This window comes from Styela clava, chromosome 11, assembly GCF_964204865.1.
Source record: "Styela clava chromosome 11, kaStyClav1.hap1.2, whole genome shotgun sequence".
In the NCBI taxonomy this organism is placed as follows: Eukaryota; Metazoa; Chordata; class Ascidiacea; order Stolidobranchia; family Styelidae; genus Styela; species Styela clava.
The window spans coordinates 14,523,558-14,550,620 of NC_135260.1; the positions used below are offsets into that span (position 1 = coordinate 14,523,558).

General features: G+C 35.8%; 1 protein-coding gene across 6 annotated transcripts; it reads right to left on the minus strand.

Moving 5' to 3' along the window:
* Positions 1-6,570: 6,570 nt before the first annotated feature.
* Positions 6,571-26,925, minus strand: LOC120334300 (uncharacterized). Of its 6 annotated transcripts, none has more exons than XM_078117800.1 (29): positions 26,792-26,925; positions 19,738-19,845; positions 18,409-18,561; positions 15,399-18,095; positions 15,021-15,149; positions 14,449-14,604; positions 14,114-14,272; positions 13,698-13,838; positions 12,813-12,977; positions 12,687-12,731; positions 12,357-12,470; positions 11,527-11,676; positions 11,393-11,443; positions 10,978-11,133; positions 10,849-10,908; positions 10,527-10,688; positions 10,020-10,160; positions 9,818-9,896; positions 9,593-9,652; positions 9,241-9,363; positions 8,977-9,074; positions 8,846-8,903; positions 8,610-8,672; positions 8,347-8,469; positions 8,099-8,193; positions 7,741-7,807; positions 7,338-7,400; positions 7,008-7,106; positions 6,571-6,678 (listed from the first exon to the last, which is right to left on the minus strand). In XM_078117800.1, exons 1-29 carry the CDS (start codon positions 26,900-26,902, stop codon positions 6,623-6,625), a joined length of 5,682 nt encoding a protein of 1,893 aa, XP_077973926.1. In that variant the 5' UTR covers positions 26,903-26,925; the 3' UTR covers positions 6,571-6,622. The 6 variants fall into 6 exon arrangements, with proteins under 6 accessions (XP_077973926.1, XP_077973925.1, XP_077973930.1 ...); XM_078117799.1 differs by lacking the exon at positions 26,792-26,925 and adding an exon at positions 22,253-22,427; XM_078117804.1 differs by lacking the exon at positions 26,792-26,925 and adding an exon at positions 20,659-20,840.
* Positions 26,926-27,063: the final 138 nt, after the last annotated feature.

Genomic DNA, 27,063 nt, shown 5'->3' on the forward strand with positions numbered 1-27,063 from the left:
TGTAAAATACCAATACCAATTTGTACAACAACCGTTATATCACATCGGAGTTACCTTCGGCGAGTGATAACACAAAAGAAACTTGGGTGGCACTTTGATATGCGATCTGTATAATGTGGTATCTGTGTGTATAACGTGATCACAATCGCATAAAGACATTTACATATAATTCGGTTCCTAACCATAACCTAACAAAATCACTGAAATTTCATACCAAAGTAGCACCGGAACTTGTGATCTAACAACTGACGATGGTGGTTGGATGGTGAGAATAAAAAAAATTGTGCATAATTTTGTAACACTCTATTTACCTTTGTTCCATAACCACCAAATTGATTGTATTAATACCAATATTCTTTATGACTATTATAAAATGTTCCTGCGTTCTTGAAAGATATTTCAACGACGGACAAGTGGCTCAACGGAATTCTACAGAAATTGGAATGAATACGTAAATGGATTTGGGAACAAAGCTGATGAATATTGGCTTGGTAAGTTTCAAAAATCTTCAGCATAATGACACAATTAATTATTCTCTTTTTTTCAATATTTTATCTATCTAAAAGGCCTGGAGAATCTTCATCACCTGACACGTTATAATGACTATGAACTTCGTATTGATTTGGAAGATTGGGAAGGAAACAAGAAATATGCAAAATATTCGTAAAATTCATTTGATTACTTTTTTGATTTACTTAATTCTAAAATCTAACCTATGACATTAATTTTACAGCAATTTCAAAGTAGGAGGACCGAAAACGAAATATACACTTGCCGTTGGAGGATACACTGGAGACGCGGGTGATTCTTTGAGTGGTCACAACGGTCGAAGATTTACGACTAAGGATCAAGACAATGATTCATATTCTGGGAATTGTGCAGTGTCTTTTAAAGGGGAATGATGGTACTCAGGCTGTCATTCAAGCAATTTGAATGGTCATTATTTCAAAGGTGGAGTCCACAAATCTTACGCAGATGGTGTTGAATGGTCTCCTTGGAAGGGACAGTATTATTCTTTTAAAGTTACGGAAATCAAAATTCGACCAATATAACAATCCATAACGACTACAATAACAGACTTTATATCAACTTTTCGATTACTATTTCGATTACTTACTACAGCAATTCGGCATCTCATCAAATAGGTATATTCGTAAAACATTATCAGTTGATCCTCTTGAATTACATGTATATAACATTACTAATCGTAGCTCTGTCATGGTAATAAAAATATAAATTGGGTAAAACATGGACTAGATTTACTTTGTGTTGTTTTTTCTTCTTGAAAGCTATCCATCCAGCTGTGTTCGTTTTCAATTTGATTGTAAATCGACCACACTGAATTTATTTCATATAATAAATCAAAGACAAAGGGGCCAATTTTTCTGCAAAACTCAGCAATGGCGCGATCAACTTACTAAGTCATTGAAATTAAATTGTTCGTCTGTATCTAACTCGGTCTTCAGCGTTGACTTTGAAAAATTAATGAAACAGAGGAGCAATGCTCAAATATAAGGACATGAAAGCCTAGGCGATTTCCGCTAAAATCTGTCGGATCTATCAAAAGCTCTAAATAAAAAATTGCAAATTAAGTCCGGCCTGCGCAGAAATTCACATCGATACCGATAATATCTTTGTCTGACTGGTTACATGTGACGGCAATGTTTGTAGAAATCGCAAAATATCAAATGAAATATTGACATTCACAGTAGAACTCGGAGAAAATATGACGATATAATAGCAATAGCCATTTTGACGCTCAAGCCTTCTTTTAGTAGCCTACTGGCAATTTGAAAACGATTATCAGTTTAGGAAAAAAGCTCACATTTCGTATCCATCTAGTCTACGATAATGGAGTTCGTTTGTATTTGATTTTCGACCAAATATATATCAGTTGGTTTTGGTGTCGCGACCTGAGCCGTCCACATTTATACACAACTACGTTGTTAGGGGATCTCTTTTTGACAATATTTTGATATATTTAACTTCATTTCACAATAAATATCATAAGCATAAATATCAGACGTGTCCTGAACTTTTGTGTATAAAATGTTCAACATAGAAGTAAATATTATCAATTCCTCGACTATCTATCTCACTAACGCACAAATGCCCAAGGTTGCAAATGGCCGTGGGTTTGAATGACCGTGGGTGCAAATTGTAGGAGGGCACTGAACGTAACATAGGTTTGACAAAGGGTAATCAGATGTGCAATGTTAGGAACATTTATTCATAACGCTTAGCACGATGCGTCAATCTCTAGGTCGATAAGCACAGAACACAGGGTAACATAAAAAAAAAGAAACTGAAGATAGTAGTTTGAAGGATATATTTGCCAAACATATTTAAATCCTTCAAATCACGTTTCACGTAGCTCCCAGTTTTCAATATATTTTTCCATCGATAAAGGTAGTGTAGTCTAGTTATATGTAGCCTATATATGAATAATGGGATTTTCATATTCATCCCAGGACATACTTCAAATATTTCCATGATTATGTCATTTTGACAACCGGGGCAAGCTACTGCGGGACCAAGTCACCCCCATCTACGGGGACAGGATGAGCGCTCTAAGTTCTCCCATCATTTTATGAGTATAAAAACCATTCCATCGGTCACAACCAATCGGCAAAAGCGACAATTTTTAACGATAAGAAAGTGTATTTAAAACCGGTCCAAGTCTAGGGATTAATAAATATAGACATAGTTTATTTTGAAACCTCTTTCAAAAGGAAAGGCAATATTTACCCAGATAAATACAATGACATATTAACAGAAACTTCGGGAAAGCAGACAAAACCTAAAATAAGGTTTGAAACGTTACTATGAAGAAAGGAAAGGTAATGCAAAGATAAGGACATGCGTCGCTCACTCATAGATATATATGCTGCTAGACTTCTACTGCATGAACATATATGCAACACGTCGCGGTTTCTTGGAAGCAAAATGCTCAATAACGCGCTGATTAAAGTCATGCATCCCAGAAATAACGTCTCTGTGAATGGATAAAACAGCCAAGGAATTTAATCTATCTTGCTTCATTGTGTTTCTGAGATACGTTTTAATACGCTTCAGCGTGTTGAATGTTCGCTCTGCGTCGGCGGAAGAAATAGGCGTCGTCAAAATGATGTCCAGAAATTTTGCAGACGCCGCAAAGGTAGTGACTAGAGTGTTATCTATGAAGAACCCATAGAGCGCGCAAGTTGATGTGATGTTCAAAAAAGTTTGATTGGTGTATATACATCGCAATTCATTTTCCAATTTACCCACGTTTATCATGGGGTAAAATTTGGAGACAGTAGCCAACAAATGGATGAGAAATTGACGTGCAAATTTTGAAAAATTTTTGGGGTTCATCAAAGAGAACGCGGCAAGGTGTTCAGTGCGCAGACGATCGCCTATTTGATTCACCAGAATGTCACAGCATTCCTTTGCAGACAAAATCAAACGCTGCGTTGTTTGCCCGCGGCGTAAAGAAGCACCCCATGTGTCGTCGTATTTTATTGTTTCCCGGATACGAGATACAGCATCGCAGAAGTCTGAAATACACGACTGCACAGACGCTCCATCCATTAGCCTTGACTGCAATGCGCCGTATAATACATCCACGTGATAGAATATTGTGGAGAAAAAAGCGAGAAAAAATGAAAACTCACCATCTTCTAGCAGACGCTTTAGACCTGCCGCCTCCCTCACAGAGCGTTCGTCCCAAACCGGAGAGCTCTGAATGCCATTGAAACACTCAATGAGCTCAGACCTAATTTCGGACACACCCTGCACCACGCGTGATTGGACGTTCCAACGTGTTGGTGCACAAGCTGGGAGACGGCGGCTACATATCTGGCGAAGGAGGTCAGAGCGCTTCGGAGAAACGGAAAAAAATGAAGAAAACCCCGAAACATTTGCAAAAAATATACGGACGAGAGGGGTATCAAGACACATATTTTTAATAACGAGGTTAAATTGGTGTGCATAACAATGTAAAAAATGCGCATGAGGAAAATCTTCTTTTATATAAACTTGAACACCATGTTTCGACCCACTCATGACTGCCGCGCCGTCATAAGTTTGAGCTATCGATTTTGACTTCGCGTTGTAAGGCTGTAACACTTCTTTCAGTACAGCCGATATCCCGCAAGCCGTGCGATCAACGATTGGTACAAAGCTGTGAAATCTCTCGGTAGGTTTACCATCTTTCACAAACCGAAAAATCACAGCCAGTTGGGAAACGCACGTGATGTCAGTTGTCTCGTCAGACTGAATCGAAAGGAACTGGCAATTCTCAATTTCCAGAGCCAAATGTTGTAAATAAATTTTATACATTGAGTCGAGCAAATCATTTTGGATATCCTTAGATGTCCCTTTCGAAACAGTTGCGGCATCAAGATGATCTCTCAATACTGTATCTAGGGATGCGGTGTATTCCACCATATCCAAAAATACCCCTCTATTAGAAGAGCCAGCCCGTTCATCGTGCCCACGGAGGGACAGCTCGTGACAATCAATGAACTTCAAAACATCTATCAATCGACCGAGAACATGGCGGTTTTTCTCGACGTTTTGGTTGTGCCGACGAATAGAAACCGCGCGTCCTTCATCCAACTGTGCTGTAATATTAACATTTCCGAATGTTCGGTATTTTACTGCATTGTCCAGATGCTCCATAGAAGATTGATGATCCCTGGCACGCTCGGAAAGATGTTTAAGATCTCTAAAACCAAATTTACACCAACGTGAGTCACGGGCGGTAGCAAAAAGTAGGCAATAAAAACAAAAAAATGCATTTTTGTCCTCGCTGTAACACAACCATTCGTGTTTTTTATACCAAGTTTCTGCGCAGAATGTACGCCGACGCTTTCCTCCGTCATGGGATTGTTCCAGTGAACAATTTGTGGTTGATAAGGCCCAAGACGTTGTACCTCTAATTTTTGTTCCAGCGGCAGCTGCGAAAACGGAGTGCGAAGTAGTGCATCAACCTTATTCATTATGAGGTCTAAGGCTAAGAAATGCGAAGCCGGAAAGAAGTGAGGAGCTCAAAAGGAATATGGAAGATCGAAAACAAATGGACTAAAGGTCTCTAACTGATTCAAATAGCGAAACAAGCGACAAAAACGAAGGCGAGGAAACTATCAACTCTTCAAGCAACCAACGAACGAGAAGGAATGCGTGAATATGTCAACACGTTGTTGTAAGAAACGTCGGCATTGTGTCGTCATAATTTCGGGGCTAGCCCCGATCGGCCCCGATGATTTAGTAAAAGAAACAGAAAACAAACGAGACAAACGCGGCGAGTGGAAGATAAAAGAGAGAATACGATATACAATGAGCAACCGGGGCAAAATCGGCGTCGCCCCGTCGACGTTCGGCGAAGGCTTTGCGAGCGAAAAATGAACCATGTCGGGAGAATATGGCCAGTGTAGACAGTCTGTGCAACCGATATTCAGGTATTTTTCGAATATTTTTTATTATACCGAAAAAACAACCGGGGCATTGTCCCGGTTGGCCCTATTGACGCGCCGCCACTGTATTACAGTATACCGCAGAACATTTTTGGTACGATCACTGAAGTCTATTTATGATCATCCGTATCCGCACATTAGAACATAGAAGTTAGTTGTCTCATTGCCTAAGCCCTAAAGAATAGAGTATTGCCCGATATAAACAGTCTTAGTATATATCCGAAACAAACAAAGAGACAATACAAAACGGACGAACCCTCATTTGAATTCAAGGCTTAGTAACATTTGGCATTTCTACCATACCATTGCGGATGAATATTAAACAAATTAATTAGCTGTATAAGACTCGTTAGAATACTCACAACTCGTCAGTTTTGAAAAAAATAAATAAATAATCTGTATCATTTATTTAAACCGAAGATTTGAGAAGTACAAGTTCGGGAATTTAAGAAGTACAAGGGATTGCGATATGAAAAAAAAAAGATTTTTTTTTCAGCAAATTTGGATTCACTTCTGACAGAAGGTTTACAACACCTTCCTTCGTTCGATGTTTCGGATTTGTGTGTGCTTCACTGTCACCGTGAAATCGTCACCGAGGAGAAACTTAATCGAGTTGTGTCGAGCATAGTTGGCGGGAAGCGAAGGATGGAATTTTAATCGGGGCGATGTATTTTACTTATTCAAATTTCGTTGTTAATATTTGTTGTTTCAAATAAAAAGTTGTTTATTAAAATGGATTTTGTATTCACAAAAAGCCAGCTGAGTTGTTGAATCAGTTTGCTTATTGATAAACTGTTGTTGTTTCGCGCTTGAAGAAAGGGTGTCTTAAACCCAATATAATTTCTAAAATTTTCAAATTTGCCACTGGTATTGCGTATGTCAGAAACCACCAAAAAAAAACAATAATAGTCCTGAATGACGCGCTGAATCCTTTTTTTCTCATCACCCTTATCAGGCCTCGTGCTCCCCACGAATTTCAGACTTCAAATAATGATTGGTATGGTGGTAAGCTCATAATGAACAAAATGTCGAGGAATGTAATTGTACATATGATTTCACACCTAGCCCAAACAACTCCAAAAGAGTGTTCAGTCCACATATAAAAGCAATCTTCAAAATTATGAAAAAATTTATTTTCAATACATAAAATACAAGAAAAAAATTTAGTCTACGTTCACGTCTGTCGAAAAGTTCCATGGTGGTTTATATTTGTATCCGCCTGCATGAAAATATCAACACTTGTTTCACTTGTTTTTTTAAATAGTAATAGAATGGTTTTTGAGTTCATCTTATTTCATCGTATATTTGTTTTTACTGCCAAGCCATCTCCACTATATTTACCACAAAATCCAATATCTGCATCCAACAAAACTGTAGTACTAAACGAAATTCAATACTTATCCAGAAATATAACCATCCATAGTGGAAGATATTTGAAATATAATATATATGATATAGATTATAGAATACATAGGAATCAAGTTATCTTTTTCATCGAATGTGCATTAGGCTAATAATTTCATTCAAATTAATTTGAATAGTAATTACCATCTTCACTTTGTTCCTTTAACTTATCCGCCTTACGTTTGTTGCCAAAGTATGGGATTTGTCTTGGTAGAAATTCCATGCGATTGACGAATGGTTTTCCTAATAAAATTTTTATATTCGATCAGTTTTTATAAACAACGTCAAAAAATAATAAATTATCATTGAAATAAACATTGAAATAAAATTTTAGCAAACATAACCCCTATCTGAGTTTTAAACAGGCGAGCATCTACTTAAAATAACTAAACGGTATTAACTTCATTCATAGAGCGAATCATTAATAAGTACATAATTGATATATGGGATTGAATAACATGTGCCTCATCATACCTTTCTGTCTTTTGACAGGCATGCCAAGTCTCGTCTCCAAGTTGGAACTTATTCCATAATGACCTGAATAATATTCTCTTAAATATTTATTTGTGTTTAACTATCCATTACGAAGAAATTAATATTCTAAACCAAATCTGGGTAACAATTAACAAGAAGTGTTTTATATACTTGGTCGTCCACACTAAATAACTACGGATATACATAAAAATAGCTCTCCATGCAGCATACGAATTAATCGTATCACTGAAAGTTATACAATTAACAAGTTGGTCTGTGGGCATTTTATCGAATGTATTACATTTTACTGTAGCCGATTAAAACCTTTCCGTCTAACATCCAATTGTAAGAAAATATGTATAAGAATAGGCATGTTTGCAAGAGGACATAAACAAAATCAAACCGTTTGTCCAATTTCTTTTGTAGAAATCCAATTTTCTGTTTAATCTTGGTAGTTTTGTCACGTATGGCTAAAAATGAAGCCAAAATTAGAAAAGAACTATCTACACAAGCCCACATTATTTTATATGATATATATTCGTTCACTAAATCTCAACAAGTAAGTAATCGCAATAAAACATTTTAAATATTTTTATGATCATAACAGTAACTTTGAAACTCAAACTTAATCTTATATGTATGGTATAAAAAAATAAAACCAGTAGCCAACTTCTTACCAAATGAACTTTTTATAGTTTCAATGATCTTCTGGTGTACCGGCTCAAATAAGTAAAAATAAAAATACCCAAAAAATCCTTTACCTCGAACGTAGCTTTTTGCCTTTTTGGTTTTGTTTTTTCTAATGCAGTAAGAGAAAAATCCCAAAGTGGAGGGCTTTCCTCGTTCGCGGAACAGTCTAAAATTAAAATGAGCTTTTTTAGCTTTTTTTGTTCAAAATTAATTTATTATGTGTTTTTCTGAATGTAATTTTAAGTACAGTATTTAAATTTGAAAAGCTAACGCACAAGGAAAAGTTCTTAAATTGTTTCATAAAAGCATCATAAATTACCAATTTCTATTTCCTCCATTATTTCTTCATCTTCCTCATTTTCCTCGTCCTCTTTTGGCATCATGGCTTCATCCCGACTGCCGTAGTCCTGTTCTGTTATTTGCATGCGATTGTTGAATTTGTCTGAATACAATAAATAAAATGAGAGTTCTAATTTATGCTACAGTCACGTAACTATACTTATTACGCTACTATATTAATAAGAATGGATGTGTATGGTTAATTAAAATATACTTGTTAAACAGGAAACATTACGTATATACCTTTATATCGCTTAATAACTGGCATTCCAGGACTTGGCTTTTGTTTCTCAGGCTCGTGGTGCGCTGAAATTATAACCAAGTATAAGCTTCTATTGCTTCTATGTTATATTATTCCTAGTGTTGTAATAATATTTCTGCAGCAGATGTAAGTGCAATCATTTCATATCATAAAGTAGTTCCCTGAAGTCTTCAAACTTCCTCATTATTAAGAAAACGAAATGAATATTTAAACCAACCCCATTTATTTTTTCCTCTTCGAAAATACCATTCCTCATTTGAGTGCATTCCTTCTTTCTGAAAAATAATATGGGATTTTGGAAACTATCTCAAAAAATGGAAATAAGAAAAATCCTAATCATTTCTATACCTCGGCCATAGCTCCTTGTTTGTTCTTCATTGAATTTCTTCTAATCGGAGCAAAAGGAAAATTCCGAAGTCGAAGAATTACATCGTTTGTGCAACAATCTGAAAATAAAATTAATATCTAGTTTTCATTCATTTTAATCAACTTATCAAGCGATTCAGATTGTCTAATTCTAAAGTGCTTGAATTTTTCAAGCAGACCTACGGTATGAAAAATAGAAAAGTTCAAAAGTTTTCATGAAATTACCAAGATAATTTCTTAAATTACCAATTTCAATTTCCTCCCTTATTTCTTCTTCATCTTCATCCTCATGTTTTGTTGAAGTTTTGACTTCTTTTCGCCGATTGCCGTAATTCGGTCTCGGCATTTGATGGCGATTGTTGATTTTTTCTGGAAGACAATAAGAGCAATAATATTTCGACCTTTTACAGCTGATAGGTGACTGAAAATAGCGATGATAGTGATATTGAATAATTCAGTTCAAGCCCTGAACAATCAAACAATTTCATTGGCCTTTTTTTGGACAGGTCACTGTTTTTCTACAAATATTGCTTGAGCAAAATGATAAATATATCAAATTTGAGGTATGCTTGTAATATAAATATATCCTATGTTATACCTTTATATGGCCCAACTGGTATTCCAGAATTTGATTTTCCTTTGTCTGGTTTATGGTATACTAAAAATAATGGACAATTGTAATGTTATATTGTTACTATATAGAAAGAATTCTGGGTAAATAGACGACTAACGAAAAATATTAATTAACGAGTGTTTCATCCATTTATTATTTTATTCGATATTTTCTCGGCTTGTGAAATTTCTAATGACTGAATGAACCAACCCAATTTATTTTCTTCTTTGCGGGAATCCATTTTTTCATTTGACTTCTGTGATTTTGTGAATTCGGTTCGATTTTTCACCTAGAATTATATTTTATTCCAATAATTATTCTAGCGAAACCTATAGTTCATTCAAAATATTCATGTTAATAAATGTTAATGCGATACAGTGAAAATATCTTGAAAAATTGTTATTGTTTTTACCTTTTTTGTGGACTTCACTGTCTTCAAACCGTCCATCTGTGATTCCTTCTTAGTCGAAGTTGAAAGTCGTGAAGCATGTGCTTTGGTTGAGATTTTATCCATCAAACGGGACTTTTGTTTATCTGTCTGAATTTCTCGAACCTATAGCAGGAAAATCATAATATATTACATGGATTCAGTTTACTGATAGAATTGTACTATAGCCACTATGCTGTTTTGGATATTTTAATTTTTTAATACATGGCTTATTTTCTTGTTCACGTCAATGAAAACTATGCTCTTTTGTGATTTGCTATGCATATACAGTCAGTATATTTTAATATTCTTATGAGAGTCATATTCACAAATTTCTCATATTTAGGTACTAGAGCTAGCACAGGCATAATTGAAACAAACCCAATATAGAACGGGCGACCCATCTTCATTACCATGAGATTATTGGAACGAATCACTACACTACTCTTTAAGATTAAGTATTTAATATCTGGACTCGTCTTTTTACACTACCTTGATGATTTTCGTGCAACTCGAAGATTTTTCTACATCGCCCATGTGTGAACCGATCTCATCTTCATTGGTATTAGAAGTTGCAAGATTAGGTTCGCTGGGAACTGGGACTGGTTTCGAGTTCATTAAACCGTCTTTGCCTTTTCCTTTTTTATTCTTGGACTGTGATTAATATACGCAAACAATAAAGTTAAAGCTGTGTCTATGTAAATCACAAAATTAATTCAGATTCAAATTTTTTAAAATATTGCAATACAGCAAAGCACATATAAATAATTTGAAAGAAATGAAATGAATTTGCTTTATATTTTTTCCTATATACATTTGTTATAATCTCTTTGAGTGCTTTACCTTTCCTCTTCTTGAGAAAGTTTTTTAACACCTTTATAAAATTAAATAATACGATAAATATGAAAAATATCTTAAGTCTGGAATGATTTCTTTATTGTACCTTTTTTGTGGTCTTCGCTGTTTTCCCATCGTCCATTTGTGTTTTCATTTTAGTTGTTTTCTTGGTTGAACTTGGAAGAAGGGAAACGCGTTGTCGGAGTGGAAATTTTTGGACCATGAAACCAAACTTGCGTTCAAATTTCGGTATTTTTTGACCCTATAGCAGGAAAATCATATCATAATATTCAATGTACTGACAGAATTGTATAAGACAGTATTTTGGGTATTCAAGTAGCTATGTTGTTGTGTGTTTTGCTAAGCATTGTAAGTCGGTATATTTACTTACTTATTCATATTATTGCAGTACAACCTGGCTTCCATTTTTGCCGTATGTGTTTACTGTACCTATTTTACCTATGTGATGGGTTCCAGTATTGTAAAGTAAAATACTATTATATTATTAATATATATCATACTGATTTTATATTTCCTTTCGGTACTTTATCTTTCTTCCCCTTCACTTGCTTCTAAAAACAATATGATTTACTTAAAAGCATTGAATAATAAATACGGAAAACTTCTAGTATGTGGAATCATCATTTTGTATTACTTTTAACTTCGCTGCCCCCATATCGTTCATTTGCGATCCCTTGTTAGTTAAACTTTTGTGCGATGCTGGAAGATTTGTTTTGAGTGTTTTGCGCGGAATAGAATTTATTGCACGCATCTTGCCATCACTTTTCTTCCGAGGTTCTTGATCCTATAATACGAAATCCAAATCTTAATACTTGTACTGTGGTTAATAAATTCAATCATTACTGCTTACATCCATGGAATATGATCTGTCGATCAAATGGAAAATCTCACTTAAAACTTGGTTTTGGAATAATAGTAAAGACCACTTTTCAATATTTGTGTTGCTGTCATATTTGTTTTAATATAGTTATACAGGGCACTTTGAAAAATTATTATTTCTTTCCGATCATTAGACTTCAGAAAAACAGTTTACAATTTTGCTACATCACTATCTGTTGTCATCCATCCATGCTAATAAAATCAATATTATTTCATTTTTTCTCGTAGGTGAAATCTAGACTCATCTTTTTTAATTGCCATAATAATTGTTTTGAAATTCACATTATCCCATCATAGTATGGAGTATAATATTATTATATTTAATTTAATTATAATAATTTTCAACATACAGGAATAAACATGACTATTCTATTCAATTAATGAGTCCAGCTGCACACTAACACAAATGTATTTCTGTAACGTTTCGTCCGACCAGAGTCAGACTTCCTCAGACAAGCAGTTTACAACAATCATGTAATCATTGTTGTAAACTGCTTGTCTGAGGAAGTCTGACTGTGGTCGGACGAAACGTTACAGAAATACATTTGTGTTAGTGTGCAGCTGGACTTATCATTTTTATGTTACCTTTTTTGTGGACTTCGTTGTTTTTACATTGTCCTTCTTCGATTCAAACTTTGTCGAACTTTTGCTCGATGTCGTAAGAAGTGCAGCGCGTACTTTTTTCTGAACTTTTTGATCCTATAGTAAGGAAATGATGTTGTAATACTTGTACTAATGTATCTGCACATATCGATAGCATTATCATTGATCAGTTTTTTGCTTTGCATTTATAGCCAGTATATATTACCTATTTTATTATAGATATGTTCACCTCGACTCTACATTATACGTCGGTACGAAGTTTAAATTTACAGTATTATGGAATAGAATGATATTGGAAAAAATTCGACATACTGATTCTGTATTTCCTTTCGACACTTCAACTTTCTTTTTTTGCTTCTGAAAACGATATAATTTACTTGAAAATACTTGAATAAAAATAGTAAAATAACTGGTATCTGGAATCAAAATGTGTAATACCTTTGTGAATTTCGAAGAAAACTTCTCTGCCTCTAAATCGCTCGTCTGAGTTGCCTTCTCGATGAAACTTTTGTTTGATTGTGGTAGATGAGAATCGAGTTCTTGGAACGGAATAGGATCGATTACACTCATCTTGTCCTCGTTCTTCTTCTGAATATGTTGTTCCTTTTTCGTAAAATCCATGTTATATTACTTGTTTAGTAAACCCTATTGCTCATCAACTGAGTATGTAGATAAAACTTTCAAATAATAGGTAATTAAGGCTACACTTTCTATTTGTGCTAGGTACGTAAATAAAACAGAGATCATCTCCTTTTTTGGTGAAGTAAATTAGTCATGAAACGTCTTCTGTTGTAGTTGCTAATTAAACTAGTTAGATATTAATCTGACTCCAAACAGAATATATAATAGGTTACTTATTCAAGTCGAGATGTATGTTAATTTGATATAACAGCAAGGATCTAGACAATTGCCTGTATATATTCTATTTCCTTCAATAAATATATTACAATAAATTAAATCAAATAAACCAACTTACAATTTCAAGTTATTATTCTTAAGAGTAGAGATCATCAGATTATTAATATTTGACGATAATGATGACGATCTCTTCTATGTTCGAGATCGCATTTAAAGGGGTACAACAATTTTCTCGATTATTCGAGACCGTTCTTACACAGATTATTCATGTAAAACAAGGTCATTCGACATATCACACGGGAAATTATTCGCTATTTCGCATGTTATGTTGAAATATCATATTGGAATGTTCTTGAATATTCTCCAATATTTATGACTTCGGAATTATTTTTAGCCTTGATGTCATTATTTCCAAAATTATTAGTTAATTTATTACAGTCAAAATAATTTACTTCTATTACTTACCAGGATTTTTCCTGTCCGATCAAAGTCTCCGTTTCCGTCCCCTTTTTCATCGGACTTCTTTTTTTTGTCATTTACTACTGGCATTTGATTTGGAAATGTAGGGTTTTCCTCCATGGTGCCGTCAATAGTAATAGATGCAGTCTATAAAAATATATCAGATATGTTGTATCCTATGTTTGCGATACAAGTAGCGTAATAATAATCTTTGCAGTCCGTATCGCAATTCTGCAAATCTTTCTTTCGTAAGCGGCACAAATTTAATGGCAAAATAATTTTTGGTATCACGTACAAAAAAATAAAGACTTAAAACTTAAAATAAAGCTACGACTCTTTTCATTCGAATGAAAATAATGGAAAGATTCGCGACTCTTAAAATGAAATTAAGTAGAAAATTGAAACTCATCTTTTTATAATACCTTGATGATTTTCGTGGATTTCGGTGATGCTTCCACATCGCCCACATGTGAACCCATCTCAACTGCTTTTGTAATTTTAATTACGTGTTCTGGTTCGCATGCTATGATTGGCTTCAATTTCATTGATTGGTCTTTGTCATTTGTGTGTTTTTCTTGATCCTATATTATGAGAATAATGATATATAATTGAACTGTAATTAATATACTCGAATAATAAATACTGCGTGTATCACTAATTTTGTTCAACGCCAACTTTTACGGGCTATAAAAATCATTTGCCACGAAAATATTATTTTATCAAGCTTAGGTCAAGTAAATTTAGGCAAAAAATTTACCCCAAAGGAGAGATCGGTGTTTTTAGATTGAACTTCGTCTTCCTGACCAAGTTTTTCCTTTTTTGTCAATTCATTAGTTATTGCAACGTTTTCCGGTGAATGGATTGAAGATGTCAACTTTTTTTCAGTAACATCTTTGATGGAAGTGGTTGCCGCCTATAACGTAAAGATGTAATGGGTGAAATGGTGTAAATAAGTTCACCTTAATGGCAGCGCGAGTAGGAGTTCCACATGTATTCTATACTGTATTTTTGCTATCTTGTTCATTACCATATATTTTGGGAACTCGACATTACAAAGTTCCTTACTTCAGTGGGATTTCACATTATTTTAAAGCGACACTGTGACGTAGAATGAAATTCTCTACCTATGTGTGGAAACATTTTAAATATTTGCGACTGTGTCATGTAATCTAATATTTCGTCAAACACTTCGCTAACTATACTACCTCCACAATTTCATTGCATCAAGATTCCGAAGCCATGATAAATTGACTCATGATCATGAATGTTTAAATCTTTTGACAAGGCCAAATTAAGCCAAAGATTTTTTGCATATTGAAGAAAAGTAACCTTTGTTTGCACATCTCCTACATCAAGATGTTGTTCATCTGACAAAGTCGTCCTGTCCACTACTGGTGTATGGCTCGGAGACGTTGAAATATCTTCAGCAGCACTTTCGACAGAAGTGTCAGATATAGTCTGAAGTAAATGTCATATGTTTAATTTTCGTGATGATAACGAAAGAAATATTATTTGATGTTGTGTATTTTTCTTTACATATATGGTGTGAACAATGGAACAAGTTGGTAAGGATTCACGTTTATTTTCGCGCGGGAGCAATTATCAATATCACAAGCAGTATTAACAGTATAAACTTACGCGTAAATCGGGATGAGAATATTTGTACTATTATTTGGTTTCATTGATAATTAGTAGCATTAATAATACCTTATTGATTTTTGTTGACTCCGGCATTCTTTCCACCTCGTCCATGCAAGATCCCACCGAATTTGCTTCGTAACAGATTGAAGTTACTGAGTGAGCAATAATTGCAGAAATTTTAGTAGCTAAATCTGATGCAACTATTTCATTTACACTCTTTACTTGAATTGGAAAGGAACCGGGTGTTGGTGTAGGTGGTATGTTTTGCATATCTTCTTCCGATTCCTCCAGGATGGGTGAAAGTGTTTGACGGTATGGATAATATTCCGGTTCCGTATTAAATTCAGAAGACTCGTCTTCCGATGAGTTCACTTGTTCTTTATCGTTGATACCAAGATTAGAAAAAATTGCTAATTCCGGTTTAAATTCACGTGGATATTTGCCGTACGCCCATGAGGGCCTACATTGGAAGTTTTCATTTTCATTTCGAGGTTTTGTCATTTGGTAATCGCCAATCGAAACGGGAAAATGTATTGTTTTTGAGTGCATTTTAGATGGCTCTTGTATATAACCAGGTACAGATGAAGAACCTGCGCTCTTAGGTCTTTGTTGGAGAGAATGAAGTACATGCACGTCAAAAGGTTTTGATGGTCCAGTAAATCTTTGAGGTACTAATGCCTTTAAATTTGGCGAAGAAGGGTATTTTTTGAGCTGTGATTTTTTTAATGTTCTCACTTCAGCTGCACCATGAGGAATGTCGGGGAGAGAATTAGCTGAACGTAGAATTTGAATATATTTATTTGCAGGTTTCCTGGTAAATGTCATTGCCATTCTTGATCTGATGGGAGGTTCTTCTTCTGAGTCTAGCTGACTCAGGTCGAGTTTCGGAACACAAAGGTTTCTAACTGATTTGACCGGATGTAGCTGTGGCCATGACGACGAACTACGTATCCCTGCCATTGTCATCCTTCCTCTGATGACAGGTTCTTCTTCCGAGTCTAGCAGACTCAGGTCAAGTTTTGGAACACAGAGATTTCTAACTGATTTGACCGGATCTAGCTGTGGCCATGACGCACTACGTTTACATGTCGGTTGTTGTTCGCTGATTTCTTCAGCATGGAGCAAGTAGGGAAGAGAAGATTTTATTTGTAATTCCTCGTTCTTTGCTATCTCAGGAATCTGAGATAAATTTGGAAGAGATGATGGTATGTTCACAGATTCTGTGTTCCGAAAATGGGTAACGACTGTACATGGCCCAGTAACTGGATCGTGAGAAGAAGATGTTTTATCTCCTTCTCCATCATATACTTTGCTCAAGTCCAGTTTCGGAATAGCAATATTCGGATCTTCTTTTGTTTCCCTCGATTCGGCGTGTATTAAATCAAGATTTTGGGTTTGTTCGCCTGAATCGGATAAAACCGAACTTGTAGCAGGTGGCTGGTTCAAATGTTGTGGCAATTTCAATCGCTTGATCAAATCTAACAAACAAGCAGAAATATGCAATTGTGAGAATTCCCTATCAATTGAACTCGGACTCAGGTAAAATAGATCAGGGCTGGAGGGTGTAGATCTCGGATGTAATAATTTCCCATCATTTATTTGCACTCCTGCTTGAAGTAAATTTGGATACGACACACTAGTACGAAATGCGAATTCGCGGACTTGTAATTCTTTTTTCTCAATTACCAGACTTGATTCAGACAAAATGAATGCTTGATCAACGAGAAAATTTGTGTCTTCCTTTCTGGGGACAAATTGATTTTCATCAATTTTTTCAACTAGAGCATGCGATAATGGCGACTTTGATTCGCGCGGTTGTCCACCTGTTACATAAAGATCCGGTGCTGTAAGGCAATGTTCCATGTTCTGGGATTCTCCCTCTTTGAAATCGATCATTCGTGGAGATGAATGTCTTGCTGGCATTGACATTTCAAAGTCTAAATGATCTGATTGTTTGGCGGAGGCAGAAATGGGAGAAGCAGATAATTTTGTAATTGCAATTTCATTAGATTGCTTTCTCAAGTCTGGACAGGATACAGAAATGTACAAACTCGATTCCATTTTCACCAGTACTTCATTTTGGTGAAATAAATTAGGTAATGAAACAGACATCTTCAAACAAGATTTTGCGGCGATCAGTACAGATGAACTCGATCCAAGTACGGAGACGTACTTCGATGTTGTTTTCCCAAATTCTCCATCAAGAACTAACTGGCTCGTTACAATTCTTGTGGCGGACTGGAAAGCAGGTGTATTCGCGTCGATATTATTAAGCGCGAGCATTGGGGTATCAACATTGTCCTTTTGACTGCTGAAACCGCATAAATCAGGCAAAGATGGCAGCTGTGATGGTATTTTCCTTTCCGTCTCTAGGCGAATCAAACTCGGGCATGAAGCAGAAAGTGATCGTCTAGCCAACTGCAAAATTTCCGATTCCACCTTTTGATTCAACAGATCTGAGCACGACGCAGAAACATGCAAACGCGATTTCATTATGCCATCCAATGTACCGAATACATATTTCAGATTCGGACAAGAGACGGATGCTTTGAAATATGATGATTTCGCGATGTGCAGTTCCATAACTCCTTGGCATAGATTTGGATATGATGCCCAAGTGTGAAATGATGTTTGGCGATAATTCATTTTGGCAATAAGTTCTTTTAATTCGGCGTCGAAGGCACAGGCCTCAGAAGATTGTGAATCAGCGCACAGAAGACTTTCTAACGAACTATATTCGTCATGATTTGTTTCTTTTGGCATCTAACAAGGTAAAAATTTTATGTAGAACTATCGTGTCGAGTTATGGACAAAGAAAAAGGCTAGTTATACTTGCTTAGATATCGTAAGAGTATATATAGAGAGTGGCATTTATCAGTTTTTCGATGACCTAAAATGGGAGAGAGTAATAAACTACTGACGTGTTAAAGATGTGAGCTTTTTTTGATTCAAGTGATCATTCGAGGACAACTGATACGATTTTCAAAAAAAAAGAATGAAACAAATATTTTGTTTGTTTGTTTTTCAAATATTTTGCTTTCTTGCAGCTCTTATCATCCGACATATAATATGTTACCTGTGAGACAGTGCCGGAAGTAACAGTCTCATTTGAAGTTGTAACTGTGCCTGCAGACGGATGAGGCTGTTGGTTTTCGCCCATCAACTTGGTGACTGCACTCTCCAAACAAGGATGGTAATCAGATCCAGTTTCATTTTCTTGGACTGGAACCTAAATATGAAAGCATTCGTTTAGGTGTATGATGGAGATTTAAGGTGACAGAGTCTGAACACAACAGTATTAGCAGCAACGTGGTATGCAATCTTGGTCCCTACGATCAGCCTATACATCATACTATATTTGCATAAACAGCGTTTTGGAAGCCAAGACAGCAGATCAAAGCTCACACACAATGCAGCATGTTCCCGGCTCTCAAAGGGCCACGCTTTTGGCATACAGTCTAGTCCTAGTGGCATCCATTGAGCAGACGAATGTCTGACAGGTGCGGTAAACGCAATGAGACTCCACGCAAACAATAACTGCTTGCGTCTAATCGATCTGTCGAGAATCATATCTATATTTTGTTTTTCTAATACGATCATTCTATTTGTGTTGAGATCATATTTAGTTTCATCCTAACGAGATTGTTGGACAGGAAAGTATAATCGTGACATGTGTTCCCCCACTATCAATCCGCAGATAATAAAAAAAGGTTAGGCTTATGGATATATAGAGTTTGGTTCCAAACTAGTGAAAAAACAGGAACGAGCACAGAAAGACAAACGGACTAGTGGCCGTTTTGCTTTTGACCATTGTTTCTTGGAGGTATGGGCACATTATTTCATGAGACATAGGAGATCTCAAGCCCCGGTACGTGAAGATTACAGCTAGACTACTCGGAATTCATAAAAAACATGTCTAACATGAAATTAATGCTTAGATTGTCTTTGAGAAAGGTTTACTCGAGTTCGTGACTTAAGGGATGGGGCGTTGGTTAATGGGCGCGCAGAAATGACGTACGACAAGTATCAATTGCGCCTACAGAATTAAACGTGAAGTAAGACAGAAGTAGGTTTGATCATTACGATAACGGGTATTTTTGGAAGTACAATAAAGAGGAAAGATTTAGGAAGGAGAGTCAGTTCAATACACAATAATCTGCACCTTCTAGTAATTGTTACAAGCTTGCTCAAATTTAGGACCAGCAGTTTTATAACAACCACGCAAATCCATGCCTAAACTGAGAGTAGGCAAATGGTAAAATTTATCATCTTCAACCGGGAATTTATCGGCTGGTTGAAATAAATAGCGGAAAACTTACCGACAAGCCCGTCCCTATTGACATTATTGAGTAAATGACGTAGTCATATATATATATAGAAATTATATAACATATATTTTTTTTACCTTATTCTTTTTTGCCAGTCGAAAAATTTTCAGGATCCATAACAATCCTGCAAGGAAGCAGTTTAAGGATGTGGGCGAAGGTCCCGAACCCTCGGAGTTCTTTGAATCCTGCAAAACAAACATTATTCAGCGATTCTAATGGGTAGGGGTATAATTGTGTCTAGAACAGAAGTGCACTACACAAGGCACGCATGCCCAATGTGGCACCTCGAAGTTCGAACGTGGTTCGTGAACGGTTTAGTAAAAAATAATTCTGACATTTATATTAAATCATAATGTTTATTCACACTACGGTAGCAAGGCGTTAGGTAGGTGAAACGTGATTTTTTTATATTTAGCGCAAATCGCAGTAAAGCGCGTTTGAATCGTTATCATTTTATTTATCGACACATACCTAGCTCCTTGTTCTATCAGAAACAGTAGCCTAATTAACAAATAGTCTCAATGTCTAATTTGACAACATTTTGTTAACCCCTATGAACTTTTCTGTTTTCAAAGTAATTTGTAGGCTACCATTCGCTTTCTCAATACTAACACCGAAATGCTTGTATACTTTCGCACTGGATTTTCCTAATGCGGGCTTTCTCATCATGCAAATTTCAGCTACGGACTTGATTCACGGATGAACATTAGATCAGTTGTTCTCAACCTTTTTCGGTTTGCGGACTGATGCAAAAGGAAATAATCCAATTTATTGAGAAATTTGCAGCTGTCTTTTTGATATTTCACGTGTTAAACGCGGTTCTAATGAAGTTTCTGCAAGGCGAAGTAGAACGTTGACTTCCACATGATTTGGTTAGCTTTGCGGGTTTCATTGCGTCGTTTGAAAGAATTCTGGCGCAGTCTAGGCACATGGGAAGCGGTACTTTTTCGTTGCTGGGAGCAATAGTGAAACCTAGCACCAAATACTTCTTATCATACTGCCTAATAAAGTCTCCCTTTCGTTTTTTGCTTGTTTCTTCGTGATCCATATCAACATTGCTGCAAGGTCGTTTCGGAACATGTTGTATAGTTGAAGTAGCAGTCCCTTCCTCTATCCTGTCAACATCACTAACTTGGTTTTCACCGCTGGGTTTCTTTCGAAAGAACTGGATTATACTTTGTTGCTTGTTTGCCTCCATTTTAATAGCAAACCTCGCTAAATTATTTGCCCACTGTCAAATTAGGGAACGTGCAAACTGCGAAGTTCTCAATCAGGTACCGTACTATGTGCCATCAAACTTCTCCGTTATGACGTTCCCCGCCGTTATGAGGTCATAGACTTAACGAACATCCAGCCGTTCAGGGGTTGAAACGGACAAAGGAAACTTGGACCAAGTTTGGTTGTTAGAAGAATACCGGTACTGCGAATCAATAAGAGTTGAAAAATCACAAAATTAACTTTGTTAAGAATGTGATTCCAAATTATCAATAGCTGGCGACTTTGTATTTTGAATTTTGTACACCCTAAAATTAAGGATTGAATTGAAAACTACCGACAATAACTAAGGTCAGTCAACACAAACATTATTTTTTGAAAATATTAAAAAATTGTGAAGGTACAGGTATCGGAAGAGATTTTAACATATCTTTTATATTGGACGAGATAATTTCAGATTTGAAATTTATAAATCCCAAAATTTAGGGTCGGATTGAAAACTATCGACTATAACAGACTAAGGTTAGTCAACACTAATATTTTTTTATTGGAAAATATGACGAAATCATGAAGATACAGTTATCCAGAAAGATTTTGGACCTTCTGAAGTATGCGCACCAAGATGGCGCACAACCTAAACTCAGGTTGTGTACCAGGTCAGGGCTCAGGTTATGCGACACTTTGGTGCGCATACTTCAGGAGCACCAAGATTTTAATATAGATTCCATTGTGTACGAGATGAGGAATTCATCGATGTGTTTTTACTGTGCCTACAAATTTATGTGATTGTTAGCTGGGCAGAATTCTTGGTGAGTCCAGGGGTCGGCGAAACATGCATTGGACACCTAAGTTTGAGGAACGTTTTCATATTACTAAAGAAGACACAGTAACGATCACTCTAAATCAGCGTCAATCGGGTCATGTGCATTTTCTAATCGAAAGTTCAATGTTTGATTGCTACATTTCGCCTAAGTGTTTAAAATAGGCACATAAGTTCCTCCTTGCTGCGTGCTCTTTACTGTTCCTACAAATTTATGTGATTGTTAGCTGGGCATAATTCTTGGTGAGTCCAGGGATCGGCGAAACATGCATTGGACACCTAAGTTTGAGGAACGTTTTCATATTACTAAAGAAGACACAGTAACGATCACTCTAAATCAGCGTCATTCGGGTCATGTGCATTTTCTAATCGAAAGTTCAATGTTTGATTGCTACATTTCGCCTAAGTGTTTAAAATAGGCACATAAGTACCTTTGAAAATGTTCTTAGTTATTTTGAATATTCTACATTACTTTATATACTCCAATTCGATTTCATTAGTGACACTATTTTGCTAGAAATCAGCAAATATTAGAATTTAGCAGTTCATCCTCTCACCTTCTTTTTGTTAAAATTAGGCTTGGCTCTCCTTTTGTTAGAAACTTTTTTACTCGAAGTTTCTTCTTTTCGTGAAATGTCGTTTCCGACGTCCACCTTTTTTCTCAATTTCATTATTTCTACCCCATGATTAAATGAGTTTGAAATACAGCGCCTCTCATACAATAATGTATTTTAAAATGAGCTGATTTTATGCGAATTTAATGGAATTATAATTTCATGTGTCTTTATGACGTCACAAGCGATGTGTTTCGATATTTTGTTTATGGTGCGTTGATTTGGGTATTACAGTATACCGCAGAACATTTTTAGTACGATCACTGAGGTCTATTCATGATCATTTGCATCCGCACATTAGAACCTAGAAGTTAGTTGTCTCATTGTTTAAAGAAGCGTTTCCCAACCTTTTTTTGGCGCGGACTATTTTCTCACTGGCGAAAACCTTTGCGGACTCAACGTGAATTTTTTGCAACCGTACTCTGTGTGAAGAAGTAATAAACCAAACACAACAGAATTTTTCCGAATTTCAAAATCGGAAATGCTACGCAATTACGCCTTCGTTAAAAGGGCCGACTTCTTTAGTGTATAAATGGCCTTTTCTGTCGCACAATATTCAATCCTTGACAACGACAAGAATTTAAAGTGTTTTCCTATTTTAATTTAATTGTGTTCATGGCACTCGCGGTTGCGTTGACTTATGACAAGATGAAAGCATTACTTCTTTTAAATGCCACGGCAATCTGCGAACATAATAATGTGAGAATATATTGTCCGGTTATATTTGGTTTTGATTTAAATTATTTGCGATCTTGCGAATTTGTTATCGCCGTTAGAAAAATCCCACTATCTGCTATAAATTTCTAGAAAGTACAACTTGATTTAGTACTTCGCCTTGCTTTGATATTAATTTAATTGTGATCATTTTACTCTGCGATTCGTATTTTTGTGAATTCGACAAATATATATGAGCTATTCGTACAATAGTAAAGCCAGGAGTCGGCAACATTTTGTCGCTCGCAAGCCAAAATTAAAGGTTGCAAGTCATTGGTGGGCCGCGCATATTTTTAGATAGTTGAAAGCCGGGAGTATGGCCAATGAATCACATTTTTTCATACAGATCAGAAGTTAAATTTCAAGCAGCGCCCGAAGACTGACCATTTGAATATTGAACCAATTGCACTTAGCGTGCAACTTTTCTGCGTTTTGTTGCCATTGAATGCCTAATTATAATTGAATTATAGGCTCATTCAACGTGTATATACTTGTTAGGTTATGATATAATTTAGTCTAAACGTGCCGCAAAATAAATTCTGTCACGTAAAGAATATAATCGTAGAAACAGCTGTTTTGTCACTATAATTCAGAGAAGCGTCGCGGGCCTGATTATATTGCTCCGCTGGCCGTAGGTTGCGGACCGTGCAGTAAAGCAAAGAATTTTGAGGAAAATGCCCTAATACGAATACTACATTAGCACCCGAAATTTTGCAATTTGCAACATGTCTAAAAAAGCGTTTTTAAAAACTTATGGTGTTTTCAGTTTTATTTTCAGTATTTTGTATTGCCGCTTTTCAATTTAAACAATTTAGGTTGCCACCATTGACACCTACCAGAAAAATTATTCTTCCAACAACGACTAGATCCAATTGTTTGATTTAAACGACGCGCAAGTGACCTGTCGCGTCACTTGTTACCAAATTTTCGAATAATAATTCGCTATTCTAATAGTTGAATATTCGAATATATGCCAGCCCTACTCATTCAGTATCCAGAAATTATTGCCTCGATTAATGTTATATGAAAAAACTTCCTTTTTATGTTTTATGTAAATTCTAACGTAATTCGTGGCTGATGGTTAAGTTTCGCAACAACGTTTGCGGCCCGCAGTGAATTTCTGGCTCGTTGCGGACTCATTTGAGACCGCGGACTCGGGTTGGGAAACACTGGTGTAAAGCATGGAGTATTGCCCGATATAAATTGTCTTAGCATATATCCGAAACAAAAATAGAGACAGTACAAAACGGACAAACCCTCATTCGAATTCAAGGCTTAGTAACATTTGGCATTTCTACCATTGCGGATGAATATCAAACAGTTTAATTAGCTGTATAAGACTCGTTAGAATACTCACAACTGGTCAGTTTTAAAAAAATAAATAAATAATCTGTATATATCATTTATTTAAACCGAAGATTTGAGAAGTACAAGTTCGGGAATTTAAGAAGTACAAGGGATTGCGATATGAAAAAAAAAGATTTTTTTTCAGCAAATTCAGATTCACTTCTGACAGAAGGTTTACAACACCTTCCTTCGTTCGATTTTACAACACCTTAATATTTCCAAGATCAAAATACGTGTGTTGAAGTAGGTCAGATGACCAAACACGAATTGCAAGTAAAGTTTCTACTGTGGATCGTCAAAACATTTTATTCTAGTAGGACATCCCTCTTACAATTTAAAATCTGTGGTCTCTAAACATTTCAATGAAGCTTTGCAGGGAACCTAATTAGGAGAAAAACATTGCGCTGTCATTCGATATTTGAACCAGCCCAGCGTGCGGACAAGCAAAAAGATGAAAATTACATTCATTCTAAAATCAGGACACCAGAAAACTTTTAATTATTTATCATGAGTAATATTGAACTTCGATTCTTTTGATGGCTTGATCCAATGATGTTGGCACTGCATATTCTAATCATGTGTCCAGAATCTCACCCAAGTGTAATAAATCCAGCATCATGAGCAACGTCAACCTGGGCTTGGCGGTATTTAAAAGACTTGTTTAAGACTAACAGCATGTTAAATAACTTTAAAACTGTATGAAGTTTTTTTTTTCTTCGGATTGCTTATTCTTTGTACAATTTATTACTCTCACCTTTTTCCCATTCATTTCATGTTGATACCCGTCCAGCGTTTAATTTATTTTTATAAATGTACCTTGTTTAATATTATCATTCGTTATATTTATTCAGCCATTATGGAAAAGTTATGGCGGGATCTTCTAATTTTGAATGTGAGTTTATAGGCCAAATCCGTAAGGGTTTTCAGTTATATCCAGTGAAATTCACGGGCGATTCTGCTAAATATTTTTATATTCATTACCCTGAAATGATAGTATTGGTTACAGTAATATGTAATGCAAGACAATTATCGGCGCCGGTGGAAATTTCTTAGAGGGTTTAGAAAATTTTGACAAAATTCATAACCTACAGTACAATTATAACGTATTATACACCATTCTGTAGGCTGTGTTGTCAACTCTCGATCTATATGGTCGTGTACAATAGAGGCCAGGAAACATCCCGAATCCATGAAATGGAACGTTGTGGCATAGGTTAGTTATTAGCTATTATATGGCTGGCTTCGCGATGATGCCTCTTGACAGACTGAAAATTGTTCCCGCTTTGATTGGCTGGCCGTGGGCTAGTTTTCGTAGCCATCAAAACCAGATGTATGGTAATATGAATGGATTTGTCAGTTAGGGGGGCAGGAAAAAAGAGAAATGGAAATCAGCGAGACACGAGGAAAATAAATTAAGATGAAAAATGTGAATGGGATGAAAAAATAAAAATCGAGTCTGGCTCATTGATAGGTAACGTACGTTGCAAAATAAAGCAACTCAGCGTGTATTACCAAGTTCCACGTTCAAAGAATTTGTAAATCCAGTAGCGAGGCAAGGAAAATTAGGATGGAAGATGAGAATAGGAAAAAATCGAAGACGCCCATGTCGGTCAATCAGTAAAATCAGCGAGCGGCCCAGAGAAAAAATTAAGATGAAATAAAAGATAATTGATAAATAATAACGATCAGCGAGAGGCCCATGGCAAATTCAGTAAAAATGATGTTTTATTATCTGCATGTTTCTCACGAACATGAAAAAAAGAATATATATATTCTTATATATATGTGCATCGGAGAAAAAAAGATCATGGTGAATATTATCAATGACAATGAGGCCTAGCTTTTTTGTGATTTTGGAGTAAGCGTCAGAAGCACTCAAGAACGAATATTATAACTTCCAATAATCTTCCCGAAACTGATGTCGTCAGAAAATCTTGGGAATACAGAAATTATATGTATAGTAAAAATTTGTTGACACGATGCGATTATCACTTTTGATGTTATTGGACTAAAACATAGAAAAAGCTTTCAATTTTGCGGGACAAATGTCATAATAAAGCGGTGTATTTTAACAAATAAATATGTGCTCCTTGTTCTTAAAACTGACAGAATAGGTTTGCTTGGTGGCAATAGCAAAAAAAAATTAGCCATTGAACAGATGAGATAGAGAGCGACGAAAATACCGCCGACCATAACAGAAGTTAAACCAATGAAGTACACAAATCCAAGCTCTGTGAGTTAGACAGAGAAGCATCCTAAAAACAGGTCACGTAGGCAGAAGTGCTAGGAGTCTGCCAACAATAATGAAATCTACAACACTGAGAATGCATAAGTCAAAAACTTGTCTATGCACACGACCCCAAAGATAGCATAAGCAAAGGGAACAATGAAAAAAGAAAAAATCTAGCTCCGCCATCATACCTTTTTATGCTTATCCTTGGACGGCTTCTTTTTGCGAGAAACCTTTTCACTCGAAGTTTCTTCTCTTTGCGGAATGTCGCTTCCGACTTTTTCTTTCTTTTTGAATTTCATTATTTTTACCCCATGATCATAGGAGTTTCAAATCCAGCGCCTTTCATACAATAATGTATTTTAGACTGGCGTGAATTTGGGTGATTTTAATCAATTAAATTATCAGCATTATTACGTCACAATGCATTGTAGCACGAGATATTTACGCCGAATAATAGCAT

What these genes read in the sequence shown, in the direction of transcription:
- LOC120334300 (XM_078117799.1), bottom strand. Translation starts at nt 22,366, where the DNA reads ATGAAATTGAGAAAAAAGGTGGACGTCGGAAACGACATTTCACGAAAA. An exon ending in CGAAAGGAAATATAAAATCA is followed by an intron (nt 11,134 to 11,392) that starts GTATGATATATA and finishes TTCCTGCTATAG; the next exon opens with GGTCAAAAAATACCGAAATT. An exon ending in CAAAGAAGAAAATAAATTGG is followed by an intron (nt 9,653 to 9,817) that starts GTTGGTTCATTC and finishes CATTATTTTTAG; the next exon opens with TATACCATAAACCAGACAAA.